At 44.4% G+C, this 20857-nt stretch overlaps 1 protein-coding gene across 1 annotated transcript in view; it reads right to left on the bottom strand.

Annotated features, from left to right (window-relative positions):
• Positions 1 to 3776: 3776 nt before the first annotated feature.
• Positions 3777 to 20857, bottom strand: part of fat4 (FAT atypical cadherin 4) — a 102611-nt gene continuing 85530 nt past the window's right edge. Inside the window, exons 10-17 of the mRNA XM_070962456.1 lie at positions 19554 to 19658; positions 18953 to 19260; positions 15491 to 15576; positions 14233 to 14412; positions 13674 to 13798; positions 12147 to 12364; positions 9168 to 9429; positions 3777 to 6938 (exon numbers count right to left, since the gene is read on the bottom strand). Of these exons, the coding sequence (XP_070818557.1) occupies positions 5032 to 6938; positions 9168 to 9429; positions 12147 to 12364; positions 13674 to 13798; positions 14233 to 14412; positions 15491 to 15576; positions 18953 to 19260; positions 19554 to 19658 (3191 nt within the window). The 3' untranslated portion in view covers positions 3777 to 5031. The remainder of the gene's footprint in view (positions 6939 to 9167; positions 9430 to 12146; positions 12365 to 13673; positions 13799 to 14232; positions 14413 to 15490; positions 15577 to 18952; positions 19261 to 19553; positions 19659 to 20857) is intronic.

Here is a 20857-nt window from a genome sequence, read left to right as displayed (position 1 = left end):
TGCAGTGTCTACTCACCTGAATCCAGTATTCACGCTCTCCTTTTAGCTCTGCTTTGGTCTCACACGCCCCTGAGGGAAATATCTGACTCCTTAGGAGTTAAATCCTTCCCCGTGTTCACCAGCTAGTCGCTAACTTTGCCCATCTGCTGTGTGGTGCTGAGCAGGTAGCACACAGTGGGATTTAAGAGCCTCTTTGGCTAAAAACAGGGTTGATCGAGTGATGAGACTGAAATAAAACACTGAAACTTCGAGTCAGTGAGTGAGTGAGTGAGTGAAAAGATGTTAAAATGCTCTGCAGAACTGAGAGGAAGTGCAGAATGGGATTATCAGGTCACTACTACTAACTTAAAGCTTTGTTGCAAAAGAAAACAAGACTCAGTCCAAACTTAAAGTTGATGCCGGCTGGTACAACCCGCCTACAGAATTCAGACTTCTGCAAACAGAGCGTGTTGATCGTGTTTCATTTTAACCCAAGTCAATGTAAACAGCACCAACATCTGCTGTGTCAAAGCAAAAGAAACCAGTGGGACCTGCTGGGAGAATCTCATTCCCAGCAGAGCGAGTGCTCTGCCGGTCGCCAAACACACAGCGAGTTAACCGGCACTTAAGTCAGCAGCATCTCCCCGAATTAGAAAACAAAACAAAAGCTTGAAATCGCTGAAGCAGCAGAATGTCACCAATGGGATCAGAAACAGATGTGTTGCCTCTGCGGAGCCTGACAGAGCGACTCCCTGACAGTGACGCTCGAGCCAGGGGTCTCATGGTGGCGATGCTGTCTGTTTAGCATCCATCATGCACTTCTAGAAATGATCTCAAGCTGGTGGCAACCGGAGCGCTCCTAAGCCATGCCCCTCCATGCTAAAAACCGCAGAGTTTCAGAGTCGAAGAGGAAGAAAGGCGCTTTTCCAGTGGGACAGCCATCGTCTTCCTCACACAAACACACATCTATCTCTCTGTTTCATTTCCCAACAGCTTCGACTCGCTCATGCTTTCATGTGTGTTGAAAGGCATCGGCTGGCTGCAGTACACACAGCATTGAAGAACACTTATCGAAGGCGAGCCTCGCAGCTTTGATGCAGATGTGAAATAGAGAGTGCCACTAAGGTCGGGTGATAATTTGTGGAGCGTTAGTGTTGTTTCACATGTAAGCCCTCAGATGATGAACCGGTGATTTATCTGTCAAGACACAGAGCCATATGACGACTCTGCTGATGAGAGGGAGACATACTGAGTGGTCTGATACACTGTATGGGGGCAAGAGGTGTGAATACTGTGACCCCTGACATCTAACAAGTTGACATGAACAGTTCAGTCTATTAAACATCGATTTGATCTGTCCCCTGTGTAACATGGTCAACAGCTCCAGAACAAGTGAAGGAGTGGAACTTTATTTTATGAAGTCATTTAAGGCATAAATATGTATGACTTTAATATAATCTAAATGAGCGAGTTATTAAAAATTCACCCCTCGTACAGTTGTCATGAAATTAGCTGTAGAGACCAAACCTTTTTATTGTACCAGGCTGTAAAAATGTTTATCTCTGCTGTGAAGTTGGGCATTTTAATATGGAAGTCTATGGAGATCGCCTCACTTTTGGAACCAGCCTCAAGTGGCCATTTGAGGAACTGCGGCTTTTGGCATTTTGTGTTGGCTTAATTTTTCAGTCCTGCAGGTTGCTGCTTGATTTTTCCACATTATATTTTTGGGGTTTCTGGTGACTGACTCTTCCATCCACGGCTCATTGCGACTTGACTTTCAAGCTCGACAGTAGCTCAACATGTTGGCTAATCTCTAAAAACAGATATCTGCATATGAATGCTAAATATAAAAAGCTAATTCTAAGCGAAACTGTCATGAACCAGTGGGTTCTGAGATTGCTCAGATCAACGCGTTCTGCCTCTTCTGCTCTCCATATGAACTGCTGACCCGCATGCAACCAAAGCCCATTTGCTACCATTGAAGAAGCACCCAGCTGACTTTTACAATGTGTTTTTACATTTGTTGTGAGGATTAAAATAAGTTCACTGTCACTGACTGATTTATACTCATTCACAGTCAAATCAAAAGTCACTCAATAGCAACCAGCGACAGTAAGAGTGAAACTCATTCCAGCAGCGAATGTGTTTTTAATTACAGCCCATTTAAATCAAACTGAGGGAGGCGCTGTAGCTGTATGAGGACACCGAGGCTCAGAATAATCAATCTTTATACATAAGCTTTTGGGAGGATTTTTGGGGAGGAACTCTGTTTCAGGAAGTCAATCACAGCTAAATGCCACATCCTTGTATAAATACTGGAGCAACACTTAAGTCAACATGGAAATCATCTTAATGGGAATTATGTTTTGATGACATTTGTTGTTTCAAGGGTGGAAAAAAAAAGCCAGTAGTCTGTAAGAGCGGCATGGGAAAATCGAACGGCGGCTTTTTCACACCTTCATTCAGGATGAATACATTTAGTGTGGAGATCTGCAAAACACATTATGGCTGAAATGTTGGCGCGACACTTTTGGAAATCATTTTGTTCCAATCCGAGCTCTGCACCGTCATGATTTTATGATGCACACAAGATTACTTTGCTGCACGGCTCTCCAAAATGAGAACTGTAATCGTGTGGTTGAGCATGGCAGCATGTATCTTATGTCATTACTAACACAAATAACTTATTTCTTACTGGAACAGCACCCGCGCTCATTTGAGCTGACTGGAGAAGCATATGTTGTATTTCTGTAAGGGCCATGTCCTATAATGTAACATGCAATGTTCACACTTAAGATATATACAGCAATTAATCCTTAAACACATCATAAGCTCCTCTGCCATTCGGTGAAGTCCAGCAGCCATCTGGATAACATCCAAAAACAGCACTTGTGGAAAAAAATGAGGAACACCCCCCCAACCCTGCCCCCAAGAAAATCAGGAAGACAGATTCATGTCAGTCCTCATGAGTGTTTTACATCCCACCATACTGTAGAACAATGTGCCCTTTGTGTATACAAGCCTCTCCTGCTTACCTATAGGGAGGAGGTGGGGGGGTTTGCTCCTGAACTTGCCCCTGTCTTCTATCTTTCAGACCCTGCCATGTCACACCAGAGGAGATGCTGTGAGGTTTATTTGAATTCATCTCCTATTTACCTCCCACGCTCTCATTATCATTGCGAGTGTTATTATTATCTCGGCATCAGCGTGCTACGGCCTTCCCAAAGACGCTTCAGTCAACAGAGCTCTCTGCAGGGCCGAGCCCCTCCGCGAGCCCGTAGTATTTTACCCAGATTCGGGCTGTCACTCTTCGTCGGGTTCACGGCTCCCTGCTTTTTCTCCCGTGGCCTCTCTCCCCTCGATGATGGAGAAGATAAGCATGTTGCATACCGAATCACTGAGCTATGACAAAAAAAGGGGTTCTGCTCAATAAGCCAGATGTAAATAATTGTTGAAAGCAATATAGGGCCCAGCATCGCGGAGTCTGCTTGGTGTTTTGCTTGGCTGTGAGCGAGGTGGCTCAGTTTCATTCGGGTCCTGAAATGCCTTTTTAAATGTTTTGTTCATACCCAGTATTATTTACAGACTGCACAAAGCGAGCCTTGAACATAGAATAATTTACCATCCAAATGATTTGGGATGGGAGGTAATCTCATTTTAAGGTGGCAATTTTTAAAAACTGCTGATGCTCACATGCATCTAAATCAGTTGCTTACCACTGCAGGAAAGAAAAGGCTCCTAAAGCGGCTTTTAAATAAATACTTTTTTATTCTGTTATTGGCTTTTTACAGGTACAAAGCATACAGCATGTTATAGTTTTATCAAAAGTGGAAAATACTGATGTTACATATGTAACAAATGTAAAAAATAAGTCTTCAATCTTACTTTCCCCGAAAGTAAGAACATACATTTCAGCATATGAAAATATCCATAAAAACACAGCTTAAGTAATTTAAGTTAATAAACAGTACAAAAATGTAGAAACCATACATGTCAAAATAATGGACAAGGACACCAACAACAAATGACTCCATGATTTCTCATGAATTAAAAAAAATGTACACAAGTTCATAGTGTTTTAGTTGGGGTCATGTTTATAGGATCCATACATCATCATCACCATCGTTGCCTGAAAAACACTTGGCAGGTCAAAATTTGTGACAAACAACACCCCCCACCCCCACCTCCCACCCCCCAAAACCTCCTCTCATACTGAACTTAGGCCAGAAAAACAGGAGAGGAAAAGTCCTCCCCGTGCTGAAATCCTCAAATGTCTGTAAGGCAGGGGACTCGATTAATCCTCACTCTTGGAGCGTTTGGCCAGTCATCTGTGAGAAAACACACCAGGGTAAAGATAGACACTGAGAGAGGGGATCATAACATTGGTGGGGTCCGCCATACCGTGCGAGCAAAACGGTGGACTTACTTTGACACCGAGGGCTGTGTCCTGTCACCCACAGGTGCAGTCAGATCAAACACACATGCTTCCTTTTAAGTGAATTAAAAATTGACCCCTAAAAAGACAGAAAGCGTGATTTTCTTTTGCTCCACGGCCCACTGGAATTCTCTTCCTGCGAGTGTTAATATTATCTACCCTCTTATCTCTCAGCTGTGAAGTTGTAGACGTTTTTGGAAAGGAGAGGCAATATTGGTAATAAAGAACAGAAATGTTTGATCACGATAACATGAATGGGGCTTTGCAGTCGCTAAATGGAATTCAGACATGGATTTCTTTTTTTTCTCTTTTTTTGAGCCATTCAGTGTCAATGGATACGCTGTAACGAGGCCCCAGAGAGATGAATGCACGATTGTACAGTCTGGAGCTAGAAAAGACTGGTAAACTATTCCAAGGTGGATAATGACAGAATCTGTCATGTTACAGGTGCCGTTTTTCTGCCTTACTGCATTGAAAGTCGTCTTACAGTTTTGAATAATGTAAAAACAAACAAAAAAAAACACGCAGTCCAATGTTCTCGAAATATACAGTCTTTCTTGTTGTTTTTTTTTAAGTGGAGAACATCACCATATTCTACAACATCGTAATAAATAGTCTCATACATATTGCTCAGCTTCTCCTTCATTTAGAATGGTCACCGAGCCATCCCCACTGTTCATTTCAATGTCTTTTGCTGCCGCATTCTCGGGAAGCAAGGCTAAGTCCTTGAACACGTCTACATAATGTCCAAAACCGGGGCCCCAGTTCAAAAGATTGTCCCAGTTGAAGCCCCCAGCTTGTTGGCCCAGTTTGTGGGGCAGGGTGTAGTGCTGGTCAGTAGGGGGCATCTGGGCAATGCCAGGCCCCCCTTCTGCCCTTCGGCTCGAGTATCGCCTCTGCTTGAGTCTCCCGCCGTAGTCCTCATCGTCAGCGTCTGACTCGTTGACTTGCGAGAGCTTGGGGACTCGGGAGCTGTAAGACACCGGCTTGTCCCGGTCGTACTCCATCTCTGAGCAGGTGAAGGAGTCATGAGAGTCACTTTCCGAAGAGGACTCCGGGGCAGGGATGCCGTCAGCGGGGTTGCGGACCCTTGACAGTGGCCTGCGACAGTCCTCTTCTGAGCTGGAGCGCCCGTGGTCAGCGCTGCAGATGCTGGGGTTGCGTGGCCGCGGGGTGTTCAGCCGCTCCACTTCCTCGATGGACAGCCCCACAGGAGGCCCTGTCTCCAGGGGAATCTGTTCGATTGGCTGCTTGAGCCGACTGCCGGGCCTGGAGGTGTGCCCGTGGCTGGCCATGGTCTGCGGGCTCTTGCTGCGCCTCCCCAGCCGGGTAGCGTAGTTGAACATGGGCGGTGGCTGGCACATGTCATTGTGCAGGTCCAGCGGGCTGCCCTCACGACGAGCCAGGTTGAGTTCTCTGGTTGGAGTGTTTCTGTAAAAGGAGGAGGGCTTGGTGAACGGGGCTGGGGAGTGTCTGGACAGAGGGTTCGGGGTGGGGCAGGCTGAGTGGGAGTGGCTGAGGGGGGTGGACCTCAGTGCTTGGGTGTACTGTGGCTGGTAGGTGTAGCTCGTTGCTCCAAGGGGTAAGGGAGACTGTCTGGCGAAGCCCAGCGGGCTGTGTCTCTGGATGGAGAACTTGGGCGTGTGGCTGCGGAACTGCTTGTAGTGTTGGATGATGTCTGCATCTGAAGGGGCGATACTACTGGCATTGTCTATGTCATAGTGTTCAATGTCTGCCTCTGGGCCGTTACAGGGGGCACAGGGTGCACTGGGGACGGTCTCATTGTTGTGGGGAATGTCTGTTTCATCATAGATCAGATAAGGGTTCTCCCTCTCAATGATGTCCGGTTTGGGGTTCCCCTCTGGTTGTTTCCGTACCGTCATGTCATCCCCGTATGGTGGGATGTTATCTGGGTCATCAAATGCTACGTTCTCACTACCCTTTTTCTTCTTCTTCTTCTTCTCCTTGGGTTTCTTTTCCTTGCTTTCTTTTGGCACTTTGGTCTTGTTGCGGCCCTTGCAGTGGTTGCACAGGATCAGGCTTAGTACCACCAAGGCAAGGACAGTGGCACAGCTGCCAACAATAGCGGGAACAGCCCAAATGGGGAGGACCATGGTCTCTGCTGTGGGGCTCGGGCTGCAGACAAATGCTCCATTGTTGGCTGTCTTGCAGACAGTACCCTCTGGACACTGGACACCCAGACAGGCCACCAAGGTCTCACAAGTCTTGCCTGTGTAGAACTCGGAGCAGACACAGGTGAAACCTGAGTGGGAGTCCGGCACACAGCTGCCATGGTTCTGGCAGGGGTTAGAGGCGCAGTCACCGGGCGGGACACACTGGTACGTGTACCACTGGTTGACGCACATCAAGCCGTCCCAGCATGGGTTGCTCTCACACAGGTTGGGACCCCTGCAGCCAATCTTGACAGACGAGCTGGTCTTGGTCAAGGTGACGAGGCCGTGTTCTCCAGTAAATGGCAGGTTCTCCCCATTGTACTTCACATAGGCCAAGCAGCCGTCAAAACCTGTAAATGAATGAGAGAGAAAACTGGTTCAGATAACAAGAAACAGCCATCAGCGGCTAACAAGGACATAACAGTGGCCTGGAGGGGAATCATTTCTGATTGCCACCAGACTGATGGGTTTTCAAAACGTCTGCTGATGCTAGATTGCTTCCTTGTAAATAACAGGAACTTGAAGCCATAATCAGAGCTTAAGGAATTTTGTTTAGACGGGTAATTGGTTCAAGCTTAGGACAAAAACAACAACAACAACAACAACGACAAAAACAACAACAAACAGTGAATTTCCTTGTGGAAAGCATCTCCTAAGAAATGAAAAAAGGTCTGAATCAATCACTGGCCAATTTGAAAGAAATATGAAACAATCAGAGAATCCATCGTCAGAGCTGTTATAGCTTCAAGACATACATCTGGGTTAGATGAATGCCTCTGTGTCTAATTCAATCTTTTGCTTCGTGTGTTGCCTAACAGCACTGCCTCACCGATGTAAATAGATTTTTATTGAATTTATCCCAGTGCAGATTAAATCCATTTGTGTCTTTTCATTAGCTCTTGAAAAGTACACTACAGAACAGGACTGCTCAGGCACACATTGAGGTGAGGGTCGGCTAACAGGCAGCCTGCCACAGATCTGCGTGCTCACAGTGTGCTTGTTTTACACGTGCACTGGTCCTTGTGTAAAAGAGGTCAACAAATCATTCAAATTGCTCATTTTTACCATATTAGTCCATAGTATTAGGTTAGTTTTTCCCTCCCATGAAATTCTGAAATTTACTGTTGCATTACCTCCCTCTGGAAACCCTCTGTTTCACCTTTTACAAACTGTTCTTAACTCATTCTCGTGGACATCTGATATGTGATTTAAGTCTAAGCTGAGATGAGAGTCTATGGAGAAAAAACACCAAAAGTTCTCAGACGCTGGTGCTCCGAGACAAAGTCAAATTAAATCAATATTAGTTATTTTGTCCATAAACGATCCTCTGATAAAGAAACATTTATTCGGCCACAGTAAATTCATGGCAGGTAAATCTCAGCAGTGTCAAACAGAAACAGATTTCAGGGCAGTTTCACAGAGTCTCGTTGGACGGCCACCAAAAATGGTCAGCGGTTTGCACAGCAGACTATTAATTCATTTGACAAAAAAGTTTGTACTGGATTTATAAGGGCTCACAAGCTTATGAGTACTGCGCATATGCATGTGCGCCTACTTACAGCATGTAGAGGAAGCTGCCATAACATGCAAAAACACTGCTGTGTTAATAATTTACAGTGGGTTAAGAGTGGCTGAGTTGAAGGATTCAGCATGTGTGTTTGACACAGAAGGTAAATATGCATGTACATTCACACGCATGCATGTAATATCATGGTAGCAGAGGGTGATTATGATAGTATAAATGCAGTCATTGACATGTTTCTTATGCTTGGCAGATTTGTTGCTTTTCCCTTCGTATGATCCACTAAAAGCATGACTTTGACCGACGATACTCTTCATTAACCACAGGTAAGCCTCCTCCCAGTTGGTGAGAAACACATTTTAGACTTTCTGGCAGATGTCTCATCTGTCACGTTCATTATTCTTCTTGTTTTATTGGCGGGTGCTGTCTGAATGAATGACTCTTCATCACTAGATTCTTACAGCTAACGTACCAGAGGGGAAGGTATCAAACATATCAGATCGGCCGTTATGACTCCTGACAATGTTACAGCCAATGTTTTTTTAGAGAGGTTAAAAATAAAGGAGGTTTAAGGGGAAAATATTTACATGGGAGGACAGCGGGAGGGACGGTTAAATACGAAGAATCCCAGGAAACACGGGAGGGTTGACAAGTCTGCTCTGAGACAGCTTATATATCATCACAGGACTCTACAACTGTCAGGTAAATCTCAGAATAATGAAAGTCTTTAAGGTTGGCAGCAGCCAGCAGCTTCTTAAAAGGAACCTGACCCATCTCATCACATACATCAGTTAGTCTGAATTGAAAGTATGTCACAAAATATATGAACTCTTCAGGCACTGCAAAGATCTCTGTGGTCAGTTCATTGTGTCAGGACCAGTTGGGGTTAGGGGTGTCAAGGGTACCTCAGTTGTGGTAATGAGGAAGAGGAAGAGAGCCAGAAAGTGAGAAAGTGAAAGTTTAGCAGTCACTTCTGGACAGAATGACTTGATCTGATGACCAAGTGTCTCATTCCTCATCAACCCAAACACATTACTAATACACCGTTGAGCCTCACCTGCTGCTGTTTTCTGCTGAGCAGGTCCAGGTGGGATCCCTCCGAGGGAAAAGGTTAAAACGCCAAGACCCCCAAAGTTCTGGGTGGGGTGCTGGATGACCCTGGGGTGGCTGCCGTCCACCTGGAGCACCGTGGCTGAGCCGTTCTTGCGCAGCTGGAGCGTGTGCCACTGGCCGTCCGACAGCACCACATCTCCCACAGTCCGCTCCACCTTCCCGCCGACGCCTGCATCTGAGATGTAGTGGATGTTGCCGTTCCTCAGCTGAGAGAGGGAACAGAGATGGAGGTTGAGTGGAACTGTGATGCTGCACTTAGGCTGTGCCGAAGATACGTTACTGGCTAATTGATCACACAGAAAATATCAAAGCAGATCAGTCAACGCTTTGATTTGTTTGCTACTGTAAAAGCATATTTTCCAGGGAGAAAGAGACAAACTACAGCTTTGAGTCACCATTCAAATGCATGGAAAAGGGTTTGATCCATTTTATGGGATTTAATGAACAGCCTTATCTTGATGCTACATTACCAAAGCGCTCAAAATCACATTTGTGCTGAAGGGTTTAAGATCACATGCTGGGACAGATTTTACTGATAATTCATGTTGATACAAGAAGTGTGAAAACTGTACATCACACCATCTTGATAGGAAAAGTTTATCCCCATATAATTATACAAGGAGACCATACATGACAACTAAAATGCAGCCCTAATTCCACACAAAGAGGACAGAGTCTATACCATGCTAGTGGCTCTGCAGTGTTTTGAGCTGAATGCTAAGGTCAGCATGCTAACATGCGCATTTAAAGCAGGTATGATGTTTATGTCACCTTCTACCATGAGTCTAATGTGTTGGCATGCTGATATTCTTATTAACAGTTAACACAAAGGACCGGTGGGAATGTACTGGGATGTACTGGAAGAAGGCTCCAGAGGAAGATTCAGGGGATCATTAGAAGTGATTACACTTGATCCTGATGGGAACATGAATCTCTGAACCAAATGTTGTGGCTTGATAAATTGCTCAGTCCCTGAATCTGCACACTGTTATAATTCTTCTGAAGGGAGTCGGATAGACTAGGGTTAAAAATGCAGTTTTTCTGATTAATGCAACCCAATTGTCACGTCGGCATGAATCATGAGTGACGAGAGGAAGTCTTCTCTTAGTCTCCACAAAACTACCACCACACTGCCTTCAGAATCTGATGCTGAGGTCAGAGATCGAAAACAAAAATGCAGCTTGACGCTCATAAATCTTTCTGCCGGCGGGACTCGCTGCAGTTAATCACGGTCTCACGGCTTGTGTGTGTCGCTGTTACTCAGCCAGACGATGATCAGAAGCTTGCTAACAACAAATTCAGAGAAAACACGCTCATTCAAACGCCCACTGGTTGAAGGCGCTTTCCAGAAAACAGAGGACAGAGTGCATCTTTAAAAGAAATTAATCAAGCTCATTTTGGCATGGGCAACAAATTTGTGGCTTACACTGTGTATGGTAATCTCATATGTGTACTCCCTGCTTCCATGGAAAAGTAATCCCGTTCTCCTCCTTTCAAAGACCCTAAAAATCAGCAATGATAAGTAGCTTCCGGAGGAATTGATTTAAAATGGGAGAAGCGGAAAGTTTCCCAAGCCAAAGAATACTGAACGCTCCAAACCTGGAAAACCAATCATCAAGTTTATCTATTAAACATCTTGTTTTTTTATACCTCAGTATATATAGTTTGGACTTTTATACAGCATGTATTCCCCTGCTGCTCCACTGTTCTAGGCGTCACGGTGTTTCTAATACTTTTCTGTGTTGTTTAGGAAGCTGCGATGGCGATTCGATGAGCACCAGAAGCTGCTCAGAGCCGGAAAACCGAATCATAAGAGAGAAAAGTCTGATACTAAAGTGGGAAGGGACTGGTGGTGGCGAGGGTGGAGGGCGTATGAAAGGAAAATGGAAGAGGATGAATGAGCGCTCAGGCCTCTTTGGGCAGCTGCCCAGGATCGGGTGGGGGGGGGGGGGGGGGGGCAACAGTATGAGAGGAGAAAAGGAGGAGTTAGACGAAGGGAGAGTGTGTGTGGGGGTGACTGGTGTTGTAACGGGGGAATCAAAGTAAGGAGTCGGTGGACAGATATGTAGACATGTTTGTATGCCATCCATTACAGCTTACACAGGGTACGTACAAAATGTTGGGATCCTGAAGTCCAAATATTCAGCTGAGCTTTCAGCGTCAGTGTCAGGATGTTTGCAGACACACAAACCAACACATGCTCATGACTGCAAATATGCTTTTGGTGATGCAACATATCATCTGGCAGCCATATTGCTGGACCTCAGCTCTGTCACCTCAAACGAATGGAGGAGTGAATCACGGCCGTGATCGTTAGCTAACGAGCCTTGTGAGGCTGCAGTGTGTGGCTGCTGCTCACATTAACAGAGGCTGCTTTGCAAAATTTGCCAGAAATTGCCTTAAAAAATGACAAATTGAGTTGATTCCGCTGCTAGGAAGATTTTAATGTGTAATGAGTACTTGGGGCCTGCTTGAAGCTAATTCACTGATGAATGTGGTTTAAAGGAAATTTGTGATGCAAATGCAAAACCTACTGTATATATGAATGATTATTGAGGTCTCAATGCAAGTTTTTATTACAATATATTGTTAAACTAGGAGGCAGGGTCTATTTTACCAGAACCAGAAGAGATCCCAGCCTTTATTTGAGACGCACTATTATTAGAGATAGACCTGTCTTTCCAACTTCCCCTGCTTTATCTGTGTTTTTTATTATACTTTAGCTAAAAGCCTCCATGTGTTTTCATCTACAGATGCAACTACGTGGCTTTTTTGATGGAAACAATGCATAGAAATAAATAATTTTCCCTCATTTATCTGTCTGGAACTAACCTTTCTTTGTTCGTACAGATGCTTTACATGCCAACTTTTACTTGAGAATTTATATCATGCTTTTATCACTGACTTCCTCTCTTTTACGAACCTTAACAGTAGTGTAGTTGCTGCTCTCCTGCACATGCAGCAGAGTGCCGCTCTTGCTGCGTGTCCTGAACTTGACCTCCATGCTGCTAGGACTGGCGGGGTCAGAGGTCACGCCCTGCAGTGATTGTCTCAGGAGGACGTCACGTTTAGGGCCCTGCTTCAGGGAGTAGTCCAGACGGCCGGTACCATCCAGGGACAGGGCGGTGTCTGCTGTCATGTCTGTGGGAGAAAGACAGAGAATATCCTCAGCTCTGACTTCACCGACGTTTCACAGGCGGCTGTAAAACTTATATTTCCACTTCGGAGCTGGCGGACACTCAGGCTCAAATTATTTTCCTGATCCAACTGCCATAACCACAAATCAGTTTCTCGATTCTCACCAGTGGTTACAAATACCTTCCCATGAGTTAAAGATGGCGGTCATTCCAGACAACAGCCCCTGTGCCCATAAGTAGACTCTTCAGAGCTTCACCTAAATATCTGGAACGTAACCACCAACATTTCTGGGAAATGCTTCATCTAATACAAAGAGAGTGGATCTATTAGCTGTGTAAATACTAGGTTTTGCTAATATAGAATATGATATGAAGTTTTTACAGCTACATTTCAGTGATTAAGTACGTTACGTGGTCATTAAAATGTTAATTGTGTCAATCTACTGCAGCTGATCAGCTGTGCTGCACCATGAACCTTTCTGCTCTGCTGGAGTATACGTTCTGCTAAAGACGTATGGTTTGTAGACAGCTGGAGACAGACGTTGATGTGGCTGAACTGTGTGAACTAGCTGGTGCCTCACCAGCCAGCAATGCGAAAAGTCACAACAGTCACCAGTAATGTACTAAAATGACTTTAACCACACAACCGCAGTCAAGATATCACAGCACCAGTGGTATCATTACTGTCAGAGTTTACTCAAAAAGTGGACATTTCTCATAAACCTCATTGCTTCATTCTGCTAAGAGGTTGTTCCTTCTTGTCATCCGCAGAACTTTCTGGCATTTTCCTTTCCTCTTTCCTGGAGATGATGCGCAGGACTCTGAGCGAGCACGCTTCATTTGTATTAGAAGAAAAGTTCTGTGATCCTGTTTCGTGCCATGAAACTAACCAGCACATTTCCCACAAAATCAAACGCAATGACAGAGAAAAATCCAGCGTGGAGGTTCCCAGACTTCTCAACATGTGATGTTTGTTCTCAGCAACAATGCGAACATTTCAAAATAAATGCGGTAATGATTATTGGTAACATTCCTAAACACACTGTAGCACCTCACACAGTAGCTGGCAGTTTCTGTGGGCCTCAAAGGTTTTTCAGTCTGTTTTAGTTCTCTGGTGTACAGGCTGAGTATTTATACAATGAAATACACAAATGCTTTGAAGCAAAGCTCAGAATGCAGTGATGTGGCCTATATTAAGCTCCACGGTGCAGTCTGATGACTCATGAGGGAAGAATCATAAATAGTCATGATAGAATATTCCTTCGTAAGTGCAGCCTCAGCAATAAAGAGACACTTCAAAGGCGTACACTTACATTTCTCACAGAATTTGCCAGTGAAGCCGTCCACGCATTGGCACTGCTGCCAAGACCAGTGGTCCAAACAGGTGCCCCCATGTCTGCAGGGGCTGGCGGTGCAGGCTCCTTCAAGTCTCGGACATCTACAGACACACAAACCGACAATCAGTTTGACAAGTCAGCCGCGCAGTCGGCAGCCGGGGGGTCCGCCGAAAAAGAAACCTCAAAAAAAGGGGCAGATGAGCTGTGATTTCTCTCCCCATGCTGCAATACAAAAACCCATAAAGAACCCCCAGAGAATTAGCATATTAAAGGATCTGTTCTCGCCTCACTATTCACCAGCAGGGCAGAAAAGAAAAAAATTCTCCGGAATTCTGCAATTGGTTTCCCCCATCAAAAATCTGCCGTTTGTATTAAAAAAAAACATCTTTTTAAAATCACTCGAGAGGGTTTGAGAGCGTGAACAGATGTCCCACAGCGAGAGTCGAGGAGGCTGGAGAAGATGGACAGATGGGAAGAAGAAGGAGATGATGGAGAGAGGGTGAAAGCGGGAGCAGGGGGGAGGAGCTGTGTGGACCTGTCAAGGATGCCACGCGATGCCAGCGCCTGACTGGGCTCCAGCGGGCGGCCGTTGACGGCGAACTCCATGATGCAGCCGACAAAGTCGTGGGTGGCGACCTGACCGCGCCGATGAAGGACGGGTTCTATTGACCTGACGCCTCCAACCGAGAGCCTGTTGGGCTGCACGTCCAGGATCCTGCACGCACACACGAGTACACGGGAACAGAAGCGCACAAAGACATAAATGCACACAGACACAAAAGAACATATGCACAGAAACCCAAAAGCTTGCATTCAAGTTCACACACACACACACTTACACGCATGCACAATCACACATACACTTACACAGAAAGACACTGCGGGTCAGCGAGTTTCACAACAACATGATCCAAAGACCCTTACAAAATAAACCTTCTGCAGACCTCTTGGCCCTTCCTCATCTGCCAAACCGATCACTCTCTCTGTCATTCACACTGAGACACACACACACACACACACACACGCACACACACACGTACAGTCTCATGTTTTCACCCCACAAGGCCTGGCTCAGGCGTGTTTGCGTGTAAAGGCAATGATCATCCAGTAATTTAACGAAGGTTTACATCATATTTCGTATATTTACAACAGATGATTTCACTCTGACTTTGAGTCATTTGTGTCTTATCACTGCACAAATATGTATGACAACTGCATATTACATGCAATTTGGTTTCACCCCGATACTTACACAGTATGGCAATAAAAAGAAAAAGCAAAGATGAACAATAAAAGCTTGAAATCTCTACAGAGAATTTAGATTCTGCAGCCTTTTCTCTGTAGACCAGCTAATTGTGAGGGATCACATCCATTATTAAAAATGGAAAGAAAGGAGGGAGACCTCAGTGAACGTTACAGGTTGTTAGAGTTGGTGTGTGAATGCCTTTAATTTAGATTTTGGCTTTTAGACACATTTCTCAGGTTACCTAAAGGTGACCTGAATGTCACAGAATGCTGAGGATGACCATGCTGATGAAGAAACCTACTGTCAGTATAAAAAAACCCATGAAACAACTGGAAAGAATTCAGCAGATCTGCTGAGATCAGGTGCAGAAAAAACTATTGGTATTATTTTCCATTATTTTGCCACACATGGAAAACATTGTCACACTGAGTTTCGTGAGCTTTGGAGCCGAAACTGACGGCACTATTTCAATGCACACAGTGGGATCAAAGAAACACAACATCTGTGCATGTGTGTGTGCATGTGTGCATGTGTGTGGTTTTCTTACCAGTCAGTGTGTACTGCCACATTGCTCACAGCACAGTAGCCCGGTTCCTGGTCATCACCACACAGATCCACAGTCAGGGATGCAGCCTACATGATGATAGAAACACACACATGCGTGTCACGTGTGATTGTCTTTAAGTTGAACAGCTGTTAAATCACACTGAGTTATTGTTCCCGGAGGACACCCTGGTTGCAGAGTTCAAACACCAACAAGATGTTTCAGTCGCTGTTGTTTTGTGGCAGACGGTGACCAATCAAATGCTCAATCAATATCAGCCACTCTGCTTCCTCCTCTTTATTATATGTGGGAGTGAGACCGTCCCTTGTGCTGGTTCTGCATACTGTCAGGGTTCACTTTCAGTTCAGAAATCTTTACAGGCATGAATGATTTCATTGGTTAATTCAATCTCAGTGGGCGGAGTCATTGGGGAAAAGCAGCCTCATGGTGGAGGTGCTCTCTTGCTACCATCTCGTCCAGGTGAAGTACTTAAATTATACAATGATTTTATTTTGGGTCTATTTATCTCAATCTTATCTTAACTATGGAAAACATTCATGCATGCAAGGGAAGAGTGCTGGTTGGTGGATTTTGTTGCTTCTGGGCAGAGCTGGGCTAGCTGCTTCCCCCTGCTTCCAGTCTTTGTGCTAAGCTAAGTGAGCTGCTTCATGTTTAGCATACAGACTTGTTCCTTTAAAGCTTGAGAAACCTCAAGCGATGAGGCCGACGTGTGTTAAACCACATTCTGTGACTGTGACAAAGACACAGCAGTCGAGTGCACGCTGCATCGTCTGTGTGTTAACACCACATATGTGATTCCCTGCTTAAACATGACTTTTTTTATGTTCATATCCTGAAATCGCATGGGAATGTCAAACTAAATATCTTTTCATGCGCTGTAGCATGACGCTCACTGCAGGGTTATTTGTGTAGCTAAGTTCTGTTAAATGGTTAGTGTGAGCTTTGTTCACCAGCTGGCATGTAGGCCTGCTATTTTTCATCAATTCAGAGCCATCAGAGTGGCATAAAAACGCCATACATTAGAGGAAACAATTCCTGTTTCCCGTTAATGGTACGAAAGCTTTTGACCAGATGTGAGTTGTTGAACGACCCAACGAGGAAGAAAAGAAATGGGCTGGTGAGGAAACTGTCCGGAAAAGTGTGTGAAAGTGTTGAAAAACCAGGGCAATCATGCTCCACCTCTCCAGGGCCTTAAGTAAACACGGACCACACTGATCCAGATCTCCGACACAAATCATCCAGGAGAGCACGACCCCACCGAGCGCACACACACACCCACACACACGCACTGAGTAACACATGAGTCAGACACATGGACACGTACACAGAACCAAGCCAGAGTCAAACACACTCAAACACACCAACACGGTGACAACGGCAAGGCGAACACCAGCAGGACTCTCATTCGTGACTCTCTGAAGCGCCGTAAAGAACGTCAGAGCCACATGAACATTTTATTAATGCCTTTTCCTGTGATCAAAGGCAACACAGCCGTGCCTTAAACACAGTCCTCTGCACTCACTGTCAGGCATCTCACACTGTGGTGGAGAAAATATGCATCTCAAGAAACCCTCTGGAAATGAATACCGAATGTAACACGAAAAGATGAGTAGCGTGTTTTTTCGCTGAAGGAAATGTGCAGAAAGCGCCACTGGAGACCACTGCTTTCCCCATGACTAATATCTGAGGGACCATAGCATTGCTCTCTGTTGTGGTGCAGGCAGTAACTGCTGTTATGCATTTGTTTTGTGCTTGTTTCTAAGACAAATAATTTAGCTAATCAAAACCTTGATGATTAGCTGCTGGTGCTCCTCAGCTACAGCGAGTCCTAATCTGTCAAACTACATTTGCAAACCACATTCACAGAAGATTCAGTTGTTTGTTCTGATTTAAAATAAACCAGCTGAGCTCTTGTTCCCAGCTGTAATCACACTAATTGTTAATGACATGTCATTTCACACAAATGGAGCAGGACATGTAGCCTTATATAGCAATGTGGAGGCAATGATTACTTTAATAATCATATCTCACAAATGACTCCTGTGAAAGTGGCCTTTGTTAAATTGAAATGATCAATTCATGGCGAGTCTGTGCAGTGAAGACGCTCAGATGAGTATGTGAAAGGGGTCGCTCCGACTGATAAACCCACGGGAAATTTTAATTTAATTTCCACCAATAGCGAGCAGCTTTTCTTCATCAAAAACATTGGAATAAACGCTACCTGCTACCTGCTACATAGCACAGCATTTAGCAGCTAAAGAGTCAGATGGTGGAGACTAAACCAGAGCTAAAACTTGCATTTCATTGATCAGGTGGCTGGAAAATGAGTCCAAATGATGCTAATGATGCACCATGTCTGCTGTACGTGTAAATAAGCAACCGTTTGCTAACATTCACTATATCAATGTCTGGAAGGTGATAATTAATCAGTCTTGTGTTTACTGCTTGTTCCACTTCTCCCAAGTGCATAACCAAAAAACTTTAAATCAGCATTGACAATTAAAGAGATCTGAACCTCCTGCTCCCTCTGTTACCTGGAGCTTTCTTGGATTACTTGGATGCAGAAGTAGCGTGCCCACGGTTTCTGTCTCATTTAGACTTTGGCTCAGAGTTCGGGAGGCAGGAACTGAGAACAGACCTCAAGCCTGACCACTGAAATGACCCACAGCACCTTTAGCAAACATCGCGATCGGGTTCACTTTACACCACCTGAGGGAGTTGGCACTTGAGGCATGACGCACATTTCTCTGTCAGCCTTCAGGAGCCCTAACACGGCCACTTCTGCATAATATTCACCGGGCACTACACGCAGACACAATCACAGTTTTCAATGTGTGCTGTATTCCTTTCCATCCCGTCACTCTGCACCAACTCAAAACTGACAATTTAACGATTTTACCAGCTTCCTATGAAACTCTCAGTGCACGGTGGGAAATGACAGATTTGAAGTCCAGCAGGAGAGCTACATTATAGAAGGTTTGACAGGGCCTGGTTGGATTTTTTTCTCTCTTTCCTTGCCACTGCATTGCTGGCAGAGAGAAGCCTCTCATTCAGAGCACAGGAGACAGAATTTCAACCTTCAGGGTCATTTTGGATCCTCGTATTGTAAATCACAACGAGCAATAAAATATAATTACAAACCATGAAACCATAAGCAGAGCTACCCGTGGTTTGAGGGAGTTTAATTATCATCTGATGGTGCAAAAAAGAATATGAGGCCAAATTTGGATGCAGGTTTCAGCTATAAAAGCCCAGGACATAAATGCTATTGATAGTGCGGCCCAAGTCCACACTGCGCAGCATTTCTCAGATTTTCCGCAATGTTTATGCTACTAGACCCATAAGAGCTATTAAACCGCTGACCGCTAAGTTTTTCAAGAATGCCTGGTGAAAAATGTTCAACATGTGAGCTAACTCCGATCATAAAATAGGACAGATTCTTACCATTCCAGCTCTCCTGGCGATGACTGTGTGGAACTGCCCGTCGGAAACTTTTATCATGGTCATCAGTTTATAAGTTCCACTTCCCAAGTTGAAGGAGAAGCGCATCCGTCCCTCGAAGATCTCCAGAGCCAGGAACTCCGCCTTGTCTCCGGTCTGGTTATCGTGGTTGTACATAAGCAGCGCGTTGCTCTTCAGGGTAGCAAACTTGATATATATGTAGTTATTGTTGGGATCCAGAGACGGAAACTCCATGTAGGAGAGCTCCTCAAAGCCATAGCTGTTCAGTTCACAGTGTTTGCCGAAAACCCCTGAGGACAAAAACAGACCAAGAGAGGACTCAGAGAGGAAGCCAATGAATGATTCACGGTGCTGCTGTGATAAAATTATCCACAGATAAAACATCATCTTTACCGAGCAAGAAATACAAAGCGTGAAAAATGGAGACACAAAATGAAATGGCAGTGCACATTTGTTTAAGAAATCATAGATTAATAATGGCATAACTTTCTTTTCTTTAGGAAGATTGCATGAAATTGTCCATCTTGCTTTTCACTTTACCCGGACTCACTAATACCCTAAAAACTTTCCTACTATTACTTACCAAACGGACAATGACAGTAATATCCATCCACCCGGTTCTGACAGGAGCCGCCATTAAAACAAGGGTTACACTCACAGTGATTGATGATGGAATCACACGTTTTGCCTGGGTTCACAGAACAACACAAATTAAAATGGATGAGGTGGCAGACAACACAGGAAAACCCAGAGGGGAACACAGTTCACTTTCCCCACAGGCCAAGTCATGCAGGCCTTTCATCACCTCACAGCTGAGTAATGCACTGCAAAAAAAAAAAAAAAAAAAAAAAAAAAAATCTGGACTCCAACAAGTCATTTCAACGTGTCCTAAAATCAAATTTTTGTTAAAATAACCACAAAATAAATATAATAGAAAGATGCAATTTCTCCTGTCATAGTGAAATTTCCCTTATTTTACATTTTTTTCTTGAAAAATGTGATGTTATTTTGGAATGAGCATCACTTGTCCAAGATGACATCATTTGATCCAAAACAACATCTTGAAAGTTTCATAGGAAAAAAAGAGATGATCTCACTCCACTGGCAGATTATTCTCACTAAGAATAATCAGATTTTCAAATTCGTTGCAAAATAAAAAAAACCTTTTGGATATGGTTGTTTTTTGCAGTGCAGAAAAACAGTTGAAATGCACACAAACTGCTGCGACACATGTTGGTGAACATCTATAGTAAATGAGTTGAAAGGAATGTGACACTGATAATACAAATAATGTGCTTTGGCAAGTGATTCAGGGACAACACAATACAAAAAGACTGACAATGAACTTCTGCAAATAGGCTGTAAATCCTGCAACAAGTTGCTTAATGGAGATAAATTCTGCTGCCAAAAACCAGGCGGAAAAAACAGGAAGTTGAGAGTTCACTGTGAGTGCATGCAAACTACTGTAAGTCAATAGGTGCATTTCTTCAGGGGGGTCATTTATCTCGATGAAACCTAAAGATTTGTGGTCATTTTTTATCGTCATAATAAAAAGGGACAGTAATGACTTGACCTGAGGCAAATCGGCTGCTACAGCGCACTTTGAAAATGTGTTTCAGATGCAGTAGACAGCGGCTGCACAACATGCACGATTCAAATGAGTGTTCCAAGTAATTCCACTTAAAATCCACTCCCTTTTTATCAAGGGTAATAATGCAGCATTTTCATTACATTTCCAAATGAAAAGGCCTGATTGGATCTTTTATAAAGCTGCTCATTTGCCACACAACTCAAAACAGAGCCAAATGAGACGTCTTTGATTAAGAAGTCCTACAGTCGGATTAGAAATGTGTCTGTGTGTGGTCATAGCTGCATGCACATGAAGGC

The sequence above is a fragment of the Chaetodon trifascialis genome, chromosome 5 (genome assembly GCF_039877785.1).
Source record: "Chaetodon trifascialis isolate fChaTrf1 chromosome 5, fChaTrf1.hap1, whole genome shotgun sequence".
Classification (NCBI taxonomy): domain Eukaryota; kingdom Metazoa; phylum Chordata; class Actinopteri; order Chaetodontiformes; family Chaetodontidae; genus Chaetodon; species Chaetodon trifascialis.
The sequence above is the reverse complement of the archived record's forward strand: the minus strand, read 5'-3'. Positions and strand labels throughout refer to the sequence as shown.